Consider the following 14,291-nt stretch of genomic DNA (forward strand, 5'->3'; position numbering starts at 1 on the left):
TATATATATTTGAACTAAATGGTAATAATATATAATTAAAATCGGTAAATAAAATATATATGTGCCGAAAAACTAATACAATAGCATATTATTTATCTTTCATTTAACATCTTGTTTCATCTCTCATTACCTACTTAATATTTTTCGTTATATATACTAACATAAATATGTGTTTATTTTGGCATAAATGTGTAGCTAAAAGATATAAATATTGGTTATTCAAATTGGCCTAATTTGTAGCCGACCCGCCAAGTGTCGATTTTTGGGCACAGATCGGAGTGCGTTTGTGTTCAGAGCTGTTTTAAAACTGCCAACAGACAAATCTTTATGCTCTCCGTGTTTTAATTAATTAATTAATTCACACGAGGGGTGATGGTACATAAAAAATGGCGGCTGTTTCAAAGAGATTAAAAAAGCTAATTTTTTATTTGGAGCTCTATATCTTAAAAAGAAGGAAGAAATTCTAAGAGAACATCATTTAATGAAGAGTAAATTTGCTAAAATATGAGCCCTAATAGAGTTATTTACGTTAAATAATTTTCGAGATATAGCTTTTTAAAAAGCAACATTTCATAAAAATGTTGTATGGGACCTACTGAAAGATCAGTAGTAAGTGAATTTATTTTGAAAATTTTACATCTCGAAAACAATTTGACGTACAGATGTCTATTAGCACTCGAATTAAAGCTAGTTTAATGAGCTATGAAGTATTTTACTTCGTAGGAGTAGTAGTTTTCATGAGATTTGCTAAAATAAATTGATTAATAGTTGTTCGGACAAATTTTCATTTGCCAAATTCATATTCATATGTGAATAGCATAAAAACTACTACCCCTACGAAGATAAGTGTCATAAACTACTTTATAGTAAGTTGAATTTTCTTTATTTTGAGTGTTGGCAGATATAAAGGTGTGTAACCGGTATGATCTGAAACGGACTCGTTTGGTCTTCATGTAGCAATGACCTGACAATGTCATGTGGCGATCCAATTTAATGCCCAGATAAAGTATAGAGTTTGAAGGCTTTTGTACGGAGTTTGCCGCTTGGAGCGTGCGAGGTGGCCTGATTAACCCCATGGAGCGACTTTATCAATTCTGAAATATTTGCTTGAATGACTTTGCTCGAGGAAAGCGCCTGAAATTGAAAAACTGCGTGAAAGCTTCCACTCCCGCCCTCCATTGTAGCCTTACTTACCTTACTTTTCAAACAGACAATTGTAGCGAGTAGGTTGGTCGATGTACGACATGCCACAATCTCACGAGAGATGATCATAACATCAAATGTGCTTCGATGTTCACAAAATCACTTAAAACACGTCGAATTCGAAATTTTTCACGATCGAAATATCATCGTTACATTTGGCAGGAAGTTCGAGTGTTATTCCTAAAAACTACAAAAATACTGTTATCAATTAATACATATCCCCAAATTAATTAAATATAATTTTTCAGAAATTTAATAGTTATTTAAATCACAATATATTGAAATTCAAGAGACAATAGGATACTCTAGTTCGTTTGTAAATACTTCTAAATAGATAATATACAACATAAATGAATAATGAATATAGATGGCTTTTTATTATGAACGATTGCTAAATATGTTTAAATAAAAAATGGGTAGTTATGTTAAATAAAATATTTTCGCTTCATGCAATTGTTAAACAAAAAAAATTGCTGACGTCATCAATATAGTAATAGAAACAATTGTGTTAAGTTTGGTCTAAATTTTAGAAGGGAAGATGATTTGTCATGAAATGATCCTGGAAATTTCAAATTCGGAATTTATCACAAATGCATTAATTTCCCTTAATATACGAGGCTAAGTCAAAATTTATCCACAATTTATCCACACCATTTTACGAATGGATTGAAAAATCCGCACAAGTGTTACGCACGATGAAGGAGCGGACGGCCGTTTACTGCCACTAATGAAGAAAATATTGAGCGTTTACGTGAAATGGTCCTCTTCGACAGACGAGCAGCTCTTGACGAAGTGGTACATCGTCTGCAAATCAGTCACGGTTCTGCCTACGAACAGACAACTAACTTGGTTTTCATAAATTTTGTGCAAGATGGCTCCCATAACAGGCTAAAGCCTACAATTTTACACCCAGGATTGCTGTTAAAAGCCGTTGTGTTGTTTGTAGGACAATGCCCGTCCGCATACTGCTGAAACTCTCCAGAAACTCAATTTTGAAGACTCATCCTCCACATAGTCCCGATCTCGCCCCTTCTGACAATCACTTGGCCGTCGATTTACCTTGGACGAAGCAATGAAAGAATCGGTGCATTCCTGGCTCGCAAGTCAACCGAAATATGAGGGCATCATAAGAGCTGTACAACGATGGAACAAGTGTGTTGAAAAGCAAGGGGACTGTATCGAAAAATTTGTACTTTTAATGATTGGAGAAGTTTGTCGGGGGGTGCGGTCAGTAAAGAACAACATAAATAAACAAAACCATTTTTATTTATTTTATGCAGACGTTTCGACCAAAGTTTCAGGGCTATAGAACAAAAGAGATAACAACAACATTTAGAGCAACATACAATTGAAAAGGAATAGTATACAAATAAATTTAGAATTATACAAAATATTGAATTAAATCATAAATGATAAAAAATTGATAACTGATAATTGAATAGTACAAAATTTTTAATTGATTGATAATCGTGGAATTGTATGGTAGCAGATTGAAAATAGTGACAGATGAAATATAATATGTAGGTAAGAAGATATGTAGAATGTAAGATATGGAAGTAGCGTCTAAAAAATTGAAAAAATAAATAAATAAATTGAATCTACAATTTATTCTATTATGTTGTTCTTTGCTGACCGCACCCCCCGACAAACTTCTCCAATCATTAATCTGCGGTCAACTATCTACACCTCGTTGTACTTTTAAGTTTCCTATTTGATTACAAAAATTTTTTATAACTATACTTACCCTCGTACATTTCATTTATCGTTACATAAAAATAAAATTGTTAAAAACATCACGAAATGCATGTAGTTATTTTAGATAAGAATTGGCGAAAACATGAAAATGCTACTTCTACTTCATATTGTTTATCAAATATTGACTTTATAGATAATACTGGCCTTCATGATACTTACTTTATTGATGATACTGGCCTTCATGATACTTACTTTATAGATGATACTGGCCTTCATGATACTTACTTTATATATGATACTGGCCTTCATGATACTTACTTTATATATGATACTGGCCTTCACAATACTTACTTTATAGATGATACTAGGCTTCACGATACTTACTTTATAGATGATACTAGGCTTCATAATACTTATTTTATAGATGATACTGGCATTACTTACTTTCTTTATTTTAGGAACATGCCCATCAAATAGATCGTTTTGCTCTGACGAGAAATGAAGCCATTGTCAAATGCTCTAGGGAACACAAAATAAGTGAAGGTAGGCTATTTAATTTCTTATTGTATATTTGAAATGATAATAACAATAATAATTACAGTAGTGTTAATTACTGTTTATTATAGATGCGATTAAGGACATCATAAATCACATTCAAGTGAATCAGGATGAAGAAGTCAAGGTATTTTAATGTATTTTCAAATTTATGTAATTAATTCCTTCTTTCAAAAAATTAGTTTGAAGTTAATAATATTTTTAATTTGGAAAGCGTAAATAAATTTTTATAATGTTTATATACCTTATTGATCTATATAACACCAGTGACCTTACTTCATTATTGTGCTAAGTACATCCCTACTAGCTTTACAAACGATACAATTAAAATGAGGTGTAAATAGTTGACCGTAGATTAATGATTGGAGAAGTTTGTCGGGGGGTACGGTCAGCAAAGAACAACATAAATAAATATGGTTTTGTTTATTTATGTTGTTCTTTGCTGACCGCATTCCCTCCGACAAACTTCTCTAATGACACAATTAAAAGTTCACTCTTCTGGGATTTAGAATTAATGCCTAAATTTGTTCAGTCAAAAAATGAATTGCAATGTTGTAATTTTCATAAAAGAGAGGGAGAACCTTTAATTGTATGTTTCCTAAAGTTAGTGGAAATGTACTTAGCACCATTGGGAATTATATAGCCATCGGTATGTTAGTTGACGTTTCGGGGTGGTATTCCCATTTACACACACCAACAGAATTTTTTTAAAAAACTGTACCTCTATGCAGTTAATATAAAAAGATATTAATATTAAAAAAAGGAGAGTTTGGTGAATGGAGAGGAAAAACAAAACATATTTCTTATTCAATTCCAACGTTTCGGACAAAATTTCAAATTTTCATGATGGCGACTGATTATGGAATTAGTGACTTTTTGAATGAGATTTAATTAATAACAGAATATCTTTCCACACATAAATTAACATTACTTTTTTTTTTATTGTGATCCAGTAGAATGTTGTAAAACTATCCGCTCCATACAGTATTGGGTTATTTCATTTAAAGTGGAATTAGTTAACTTTTGTTGTTTACTAGATAGATAGATATGATTTTATTTGTGGAAAACAAAATCTTGTACGAATTCATAACACAATATACAATTATTCAAAAAAACCTGAGTCTAGTGCTCCCTTACAAAAACAATAAACAAAAAAAACAGATTGGATAATACACAACTATTAACATAATATTCATTGCTCCATTATATTTAACTTAAAATAATTCGAATTCTTTTAAATAAACGAAAGCGTGATATAAATGAAGATATCAATCGGCTTCGAAAAGTATTTACATAATAGAATTTATGTATCACATACAAAACTAAACTTATTACATATTGTTATAATGTAAATATATAATCTGTTCAATTTGGCTTCACTATCAATGTTCAGTATATTTTCAATGTTTTGTAAGACGCAAGATACGGATATGGTTGGCTTTAAGATATATTGTCTATTTTCTTTATAAGTGGGACAATGTAGGATGATGTGGTACAAACTATTATTGAAATAATTTTTGCTGAATGGACAGAGTTCGTTTGCCTTGAAAGTGATGGTTTTGCTTCCGTGGTGTAGTTTGATATGCTCCGGGTTTCCTACTCTTAGTTGGCTGATGCACCTTATTTTTTTTAATTTAACCTATATGTTAATATGATTCAGGTTTGAGTAGGTTAAAACTGCAGAGTGATCGGTATATGGGATTAATATTTGAATTCAATGCTCTATTCATGTCAGTTGAGAAGTTGTGTTTTATGAAATTTTCAAGAACATCGCCTTTATGTCTCAATATTCCGTTTTCATATTAACTATTGTACTCATTTCTACATCCATATTGGTGGGCTATCATATTGAGTTGTGAGACCCAGTTGTATTCTACGTCGGGGTTTTCTGCATCTAACATCCTTAGTTTGTTAAAACAGTTTTGGGAGTCTCTTTTCTGACATTAATGACAGTTTGGACCAGTAGTTGATGATCTTTGTAATTACTTTTGAACTTAATTGACTTCTCCTGTCTCTAGTCGAACTATATAGTTTGGGGTATTCTTGGGCCATCCATATAGTTATTTAATAAATTTCATTTGAGAAATTTCGATAGCATCCAGATATCTAAGGCTCCAAACTTGGGATGCATATAGGAGACTATTGAGTCATACAATGGCATCTTTGTTTCCCAGGAGTCGCTCTTTCCTCTTCTAAGGGTTTCCAAAACTTGTGTTTTGTGTATGATCCAACTTTGTAACGTACCAATAAAGAGGTTTGAGATGTTTTAACTTGGGTGATTTATGGAATACAAGAACTTTTGACTTTTCCACGTTTAAGGTTAGAGAGTTATTTGCACATTATTGCTGGAGGAACTTTAAATTTCTTTGCGCACTATGCCAGTTATGACTTAGTCGTCTGTTTAGTTGTTTATTACCGTAATGTTAATAGGTTATAATGCGCCGTTATTAATGTTCTCTCTTTTAATAATGTTTACTGTCATTCCACATTCTTTAGTATGGCATCAAATATGACAATGGAAATGCGCAATTTTTGAGTAATATTTATTTATGAGCTTAAACTTGGTCACTGGCCAAGCTGCAAGAAACACAACAATGGCGTTCTGGGAACTGTTTTGTAATGAACTGACCAATCACTGGTGGTTTGAAATGGCTGGTGACAGATTTGGATTACTAACCCATAGGAACCTTCAACAATTGACAATGATGAACTTAAGCTTACTTTGGAAGAAAGCCCTTACCAAACATTTGATGGACTTGCAGCACAACTGAGTACAAGTGTGTGGACACTCAAAGACCATTAGTTGATCTAGGCTACCTCATGAACTTGATGAGCTGAAGGGTTATGGAACATGCATTTCACTCCTTACTAGGCGAGAATATGAGCCTTTTCTCTAAAGGATAATCACATGTGAAGAAAAGTGGTTTGTATATATTAAAAAAAGCGCAAGTCAGGTCAGTGGTTGAATGTCATTAACCACTCAACTCTTGCAGGACAACACCAGACATTTTATTTCAAGACAGACAGTGAAAAAACTAAACGAGATGTGTTAGGTAGTCCTTCAACGTCTACCTTACTCACCAGACATATCTCCAACAGATTTCCATCTGTTCAGAAATATTGAAAACTTCCTTAGAGGTAAAAGTTTTGAAAATGATTCTCAGATCAAAAACTTATTTTTTAACTTCATTTCTTCTCAAAACCCTAAAAGGTTCAGTTCTGGAATTGAAAAGTTAACTCATTGGGCAAAATGTGTAGAAAACTAAGGTAAATATTTTGAATAAAAGTCTTTTTATTTCTTAAAGTTGTTTCACTATATAGCCTTGTCTGTGACATTTAATAAAAAATGACCCAATATTTGTGTCATATCAAAACGAGCATTAAAAACGCTTATTAATTTCTTTTAAAAAAATTATACTATAACTGCTATTGCATTATTATTTTTTTTTTTAAAAAAAAGGGATACTTGTTATAAAAAAAAGTATTTAAAAAATATTATTCGATAAATAAAGAAAGAATAAAATCAGATAACAACTTTGATCCGGAAAAAAAAGAAGAAAATAATAACTAAAAAACTTGAAAATGATGCTAATAGAAGATAAAATATAATATTGCAGCAGTAAGAATTATAAAAAATAGATATTTTTTTAAATAATTTTTTTCAAATTCAGTTGTAAATTTCATCAAATAAATCAATAGAAAAAAAACCTTTTTGTGTACTGCTATGATGTGTCATTTCCTTTATTAGCAATCATCTCATTCCTTCATATCACTCACTGTTTTGATTTAGTAGTGGCCTATTTGACAAACACAAAAGCTTTGATTTTATTTTTTTTCTTATGAACCCCTTACTAGTAATTTCTTACATACAGGGAGAAGGAGGGGGATTATCTACAGGGCACCACCCTATTCTATTACCATCTTGGTGGTCAAGTTTTCATTTCGTTAAGTCACCACAAAAATAAATGGCCCCCTGGCCAGATTCGTACCGGCGTTGCTTCAGTTCCCAGGTTGTAAAGACCAATGCCTTCTGAGCTACAGACGGCCCTTATTTTTAATTTAACTTGTTCCAAAGATAGTACTGGGGTTAATATTTCTACACAATATCCCAAAGTAGGGTTTTCATCTAGTAACCCCAGGCTATGGTACAATCTACATAAATACTTCAAACATTAGATATTTCTTTGTATGAAGATAGTCCGGGTAGCAGTCAATAAAGATTTCAAAATAGTAACAAAAAACTATTTATATATGTATATATAGTTGACTGTAAAAATTGATATATAAGAAGATGGTCAGGGTTGTGGTCAAAGGAGAAACAAAAATAGTTTACAACTATTTTTGTTTCTTCTTTGACCCCAACCCTGACCATCTTCTTATATATATAAAAAAAAACTATTTATTGTTAACTAATGTTTCGCCCCACTTTGGTTCGTCAGGGCTAAATGAAAACAAGATAAAAGATTGTAAGAAGTGACAGAACATTAAAATAAATATACAGAGAAAATAAGAAAATATGTTTTGTTTTTTAAATTATAAAAAAATAATAATAATAATAAGCTTACGCTAAGGAAGTATACATATAGGTGGATTAGAAACTAGTTACTAATGAATACTAACTAGTATTTTTCTACAATGTATTATTCTAGTTCTGCATTTAGAATTCTATCACACCTGGCTTTATTTATTAGTAACTTGATTTCAATCCACCTATATGTATACTTCCTTAAACTATTATTATTATTTCTTTTATATATTTAAAAAAAAATTTGTTGGCGCATTTTCTCTGTATATTTATTTTACTGTTCTGTCAATTCTTAACATGTTTATATCTTGTTTTCATTTAGCCCTACAAAGTGAGGCGAAACGTTTGTTAACAATAAATAGTTTTTCTACTATTTTGGTACCTTTATTGAGCTCCACTCGGACTATCTTCCAACAATCTACTTCATACGGTCAACTATCTTCATCCAAAATTAAATATTTCTGTTTTGTCAGATTTGACAAAGCAGCAAAATTAGTTCATACACCAGTTTGTAATAACATATATTTCATACATATTTGTCTTCTTTTAACATCTGCATATGATTCTTTTTTCAGTGCTGGGTCAGTTGTTTAATGAAGAACTTGGGAATTGTAAGTATAAGATGCTTTAATTTTATTGTATGAATATTGTAATAGTAAAAAAAAAAATCTTTACTTTTGACTTTATTTCAGTTTAAGGAAGGTAAAATCGACTGGGCTCGCTTTGATGAAATTGTCACCTCTGCTGTTCCTAAGGAAAATGTAGCCAAAGCACATCAAATTGTCCAGACGTGCCGATCGCAAGGTAACATTAAAAATAATAGAAGGGATGAGGAGATGATGAGATGGTCGAGGGAGCGGTCAGTATAAGATATACAAATAAAGAAAACTTATTTATGCTTGAAGAAGTTTGTCGGGGGGTGCGGTCAGCAAAGAACAACATAAATAAACAAAACCATATTTATATATTTTATGCCGACGTTTCGACCTGAGTTTCAGGTCTTCATCAGGGGTTGTGTCGTAGAGGAGGGAAAGATTAGTACTGATAACTGCAACTTCTTCAAGCATTAATCCACGGTCAACTATCTACACCTCAAAACTTATTTATTTGTGCTGACATTTCGACTTGAATTTCAGACCTTCATCAGGGCTTTAAAAAAAATTAAAAAAACAGATAAAAAGCATAATTCGAAGAAACATAAAAATAAAATAATAAAGTAGATAGTAGTTGAATGATACCAATAAAACATATGTTATAATATTATAGAGGTAAGAATTCTAAAAAATAAATGATAAAAAGATTAAAAAACAGATGGTGTTCAAATAAATAATTTACAAATTAAATTTTACTTTACTTTAATTTAAATAAATTAATTGGTATCCAGGCGAAGTCTCAACACTATGATTTCTTTAACAGTCCAACGTTTCGTCCAATTCGGCTTTCCTCAAGGGGACAATCTTAAATATAATTTTTCACCTCACATCCAATTATTTAATAACTTTTTGCTGGCAAATTTCCCCTGGCCACTTATGTCAGAACAAATTCTTTGGTTGATAAGGTAGTTAATAGTGTTAAGTTGGTCTATAATTAAAAGTTTTAAAACTAAACAAAATTTAATGGGAAAATTAATGGTAAGTTAACGAAATCGTGACCAAATAGGGTGATTTGACTGATATTAATGACCTCATCATAATAGCCTGCAAAAAGTTTTTTAATATTTAGATGTGAGGTGTAAATTTATATTTAAGATTGTTCTTGAGGATGGCTGAATTGGTCGAAACGTTGGACTGTTAAAAAAATAATAAACATTGTTGAAACTAAACCTGGATACCAATTGATTTATTTAAATAATAAATACCAGTCTCAAGAAGGTAAAAATATTACATATGATAATTAATTTTTTTATTTAATTTAGTAAATTGTTTACTTGAACACTGTTTTTTTAAATCTTTTTACCATTTATTTTGTATAATTTTTACCTCTACAATATTATATTGTATCAATAAACTACTATCTGCTTAATTTATTGTTATGTACATTTCCGAGTTAGCTTATTATTTATTTTTATTTTTCTCTGAATTATGGTTGTTATCATGGTTTTTGTTTTTTTAGCCCTGATAAAGGCCTGAAATTCAGGTTGAAACGTCGGTACAAATAAATAAATTTTGTTTATTTATGTATCCTTGAAGACCGCTCTCCCCGAATCATCTCCTCCTCATCAGGTCCCCTGAGCCCAAAAAACATAGTCTCACAAAATGATCTGTATGTCTGCCTGTGAACAGCCTAGCTCAAAAACAAAAGTTGTGCGAAACTGAACTTACATATTTAAGGTGGTATATAGCCTGGGGTGTGATGGTAACTTTTTCAATAAAATCGACTGACTGGAAGTGCCTCTTTATAGAATTGATTATCTCCAAAATGGCTCTAATGATTTTGATTAAACTCGGTATATAAATGTAAAATTAATTGGTCTTAAATATCAAAAATGTTGTATCCGCATTGAAATAGTGTAGCAGGGATTAAATGGGTATTTTTTAAAAAATTCTTTTAAAGTACTTTATATTTTGAATGTTTGAAATAATTAACTAACGATCTCAAATTGTTAGCACTAGTGAAAAACAGATAAATATAAACTATAAAAAGATTTGATGATTAAATTGAGGAGGTAGAAGGAAAAATATTTCTTTCGGGTTCTAAAAACTCATTTCCGGAAATAAGATTAGTAAAATAGAAGTATTATATATCGTTAGAGTACAAAACATTTTATAAAAAATTATGTTTCACATAGAAAGTCGTAGAAGGTAATGGAGAATAATGAAAAATGCTTAAATAAAACCTCTGTTCTAATTTGAATTTGACTGTTTGGGTGCTTGCGCAATAAGTTCAATCTGATTGAGCCTAATGAACCAGAAAAGTAGCTAATTAAAAATAAAAATACTCTTAAATTGAAAATGAACTTAAATTTAAATTAAAAAATAATGCATGAATTATGTTTATTTAGTTAATCAAGATGAGAAGAATGAATGCCAACTTGCTTACTCTTTGGCAGACTGCAAGATAAAGACTTGGAACAAGGTAATCAATTAGTTAGTTATTATGGTATTGTTTCTACAATTTATATAAGAAAATTATTTATTAGAAGTTATAACGAAAACTCATTTAATTTTTCACCTAAATCACTTAAGTGAAATATACACTATTAAATGAAATATAAACTAATCATTGTAATAAGTGTAACTATGAAAATAATAGGTAAATGACTGATGATAAGAATTAACAAAGGCATAACGACCTACAATAATATGATAAACAATGTTTGGCTGTGGTAGACTGAATAAGATCCTTGAAAATAGCCGGAATGGCTGAAGCGTAGCAGTGTAAAGATAATAACATAAAAATAAAGAGGTGTTGAGACCAAATGGATTTTTGTGTTATAACTAATAAATAAATCTGTTTCAAATAAGAATTATCATTATATATATTTATTTATCATTTTTTTTTTTTTCAATTTTAGCTTGGTCTACCTACAGGAAATTGACAACATTGAGCTGGTTGAACTAACGTCAATACTACCCAAAATACTAACGCCAATACTACCCAAAATACTAACAGCTGGTAATGAATTAATACTAATGATGGTACCTTGTGTTTCTATTACTAAAATAAATAGATTTCAATAAAACACCTTGTATCATTCTAAATATAATCAATAAATTTATATCATATTGTTACTTGTGGCTTGATAAGCACCTTCATTTAATAATATAGATGTTGAAGATGATGATAATGATGGAGAAGATGGTTGGGGGTGTGGTCAGTTAATAAATAAAACTTTTTTATTGGTGTCAATGTTTCTACCTGAATTTCAGGCGTTTATCAGAGCTGAAAATAAAAAAACAGATAACAATCTAAGTTCAGAGAAAAATAATAACAAACAAATTTGGAAATATACATAACAATAAGTTAAGCTTATAGTAGATGTTATTAATAAAAGATAAAACATAATATTGTTAAGATAAAAATTATACAAAATAAATGATAAAAAAATTATCAATATCCAGACAGTGCACATAATAAAGAAACAAACACAATGAAAGTTGTGTGGAAAAAATATAAATGATGAATAATTTAAATTAGCTTAACATGATAAAGCAATGTTTAAAGATATATAAATAGTGAAAATATTAAATTAACATAATGAAATGGGCAAAATAAAACGTAAAAGATGCACAGTATGTTTATATAGTTTTCATTCACATATTTCATTATGTCAATTTAAATTGTTTTCACTGGTTACATATCTCATTATTTTAATTTAATGAATGGAATAATGGTCCGGGTGCGGTAAAAAAAACTCAAATAGTAGATAATTATACTATTTTATTGAGCCAACGTGGGGCGAAACGTTGGCTCAATAAAATAGTATAATTATCTACTATTTAAGTTTTTTTTTTACCGCACCCAGACCATTATTCCATTCATCTATACACACGGTCAATCAATAATCTTCCAGTATTTTAATTTAAATTACTTATTATTTACTTTTTCTTTCATTATGTTGATTTCTTTATTTCCCTGAGCACTGTCTCATTTTTAATTACTTTTTTTATCATTATGAGAGATAGTTGACCGTGGATAACGTACGAGCAGAAGATGGTTGGGGGTGCGGTCAAAATGAAACACAAATAAGTTGATGTAACCTATTTAATTGTGCCAACGTTTCGGCTAGAGTTTCTAGTCTTCTTTGATTTTCAAGCTGACAGCCCTGAAGAAGGCTAGAAACTCTAGCCGAAACGTTGGCACAATTAAATAGGTTACATCAACTTATTTGTGTTTCATTTTGACCGCACCCCCAACCATCTTCTCCACGTACTTTTTTTTTATCATTTATTTTGTATAATTCTTGCCTCTACAATATTACATTTTGTCTTTTATTAGCACCATTAGTCTTCTATTACTACCTACTTAATTTATTTTTATGTATATTTCCAAGTTTGTTTGTTATTATTTTATTTTTATTCTCATTTTTCTCTGAATTAAGTTTGTTATCTCATTTTGTTTTTCTGTCTGAAGTTCAGGTTGAAACTTCAGCAAAGAAAAATGTTTTACTTATTTGTGTATTATAACTGACCGCACCCCTGACCATCTTCTCCTCATATATAAAAAGATTCTTCCTTTAATAATAAAATAAATGAGAACAAAAAATTAAGAGGAGAAGATGGTTGGGGGGGGGGGGTTTGCGGCCAGCAGAAAAAACACAAATAAATAATTCGTTTATAATATAAACGTAAGTAGTCTAAATTAAATTTATTACAACTTTATAGTTACGGAAAAAAGTGCAACATACTACAAAAACACATTTGAAAAATAATATTGAATAGGCAGTAAAACTAACTTATATCTGTATTATTTTATTAATTTGCCATATAACATTTTGTAGTTTCAACTCCCATTACAATTGCACTTATTCTGCTTTATGTCAATTCATTTATGTCATTTTAATTAAGTAATGTTTAAAATATTTTCACTTACACTTTGCATGAGTTACTGTTACTGTAATAAAAATAATTCAACAAGAATGATTGTAATGTCGTGCTGAAGATGGGGAGTAGAAACCACAAAATGTTAAAGTTTAAATAACAAATTAATAAATAAACAACAAAGAAGTTTCTTTTCTAAAAAAAAAAATACAGTGTAATCTCGATTATCCAAACTTCAGAACTCGGAACAATCCAGTAATCCGAACTAGAGTAAAAAAAGTTAATGAATAAATAAAAAGTTAATTATTTTTATAAAACTCAGGAGGTAATAACATTTGTGTTTGCAAATTAAAGTGCCCATGTATAAAGAACATTTTTAACTTCCCGATCACCATGAAAATCAAAAGTGGAAATTTTTAAATAGCTTCGATACGAGGTGATCTAGTTCCTCTAAAGTGTTTGTAATATATTTTGTTGGAATTGGAAATACACATACTAATAATATCTATAGTATGAATCATTTGATTCTGTAAAAATAATTAATTTAATATTAGAAATATATATAATTCAAATTTTGTTGGTGAACTCATTTTTTTTAATAAATCCATACAGAGTATGAACAATAAAAAAATAAAAATAGTTATATTTATTATCATTTAATAATAAATCCCACCAGATCACCTTTACTCTCCATCATAAACCTCTGCCCTCCTGTCCTACATTATCCTTTCTAGATGCACCACTAACGCCTGTTGAACAGATTCGATACTTAGGACTCCATCTTGACAAGAGACTTACTTGGAATCCACACACAAGACTGAAACGACAAGAAA

The 14,291-nt window shown here is 30.2% G+C and overlaps 2 protein-coding genes across 2 annotated transcripts in view; one reads left to right on the top strand and one right to left on the bottom strand.

Annotated features, from left to right (window-relative positions):
* Positions 1–11,709, top strand: part of LOC106681859 (general odorant-binding protein 72) — an 18,423-nt gene extending 6,714 nt beyond the window's left edge. The window contains exons 2-7 of the mRNA XM_014422399.2: positions 3,357–3,441; positions 3,525–3,580; positions 8,554–8,589; positions 8,671–8,782; positions 10,980–11,053; positions 11,493–11,709. Of these exons, the coding sequence (XP_014277885.1) occupies positions 3,357–3,441; positions 3,525–3,580; positions 8,554–8,589; positions 8,671–8,782; positions 10,980–11,053; positions 11,493–11,516 (387 nt within the window). The 3' untranslated portion in view covers positions 11,517–11,709. The remainder of the gene's footprint in view (positions 1–3,356; positions 3,442–3,524; positions 3,581–8,553; positions 8,590–8,670; positions 8,783–10,979; positions 11,054–11,492) is intronic.
* The window catches only part of LOC106681861 (uncharacterized), a 55,012-nt gene that overhangs the window by 39,420 nt on the left and 1,301 nt on the right, over positions 1–14,291 (bottom strand). The window lies entirely within an intron of this gene.

The sequence above is a fragment of the Halyomorpha halys genome, unplaced genomic scaffold (genome assembly GCF_000696795.3).
Source record: "Halyomorpha halys isolate HHAL.00 unplaced genomic scaffold, Hhal_1.1 Scaffold371.1, whole genome shotgun sequence".
In the NCBI taxonomy this organism is placed as follows: domain Eukaryota; kingdom Metazoa; phylum Arthropoda; class Insecta; order Hemiptera; family Pentatomidae; genus Halyomorpha; species Halyomorpha halys.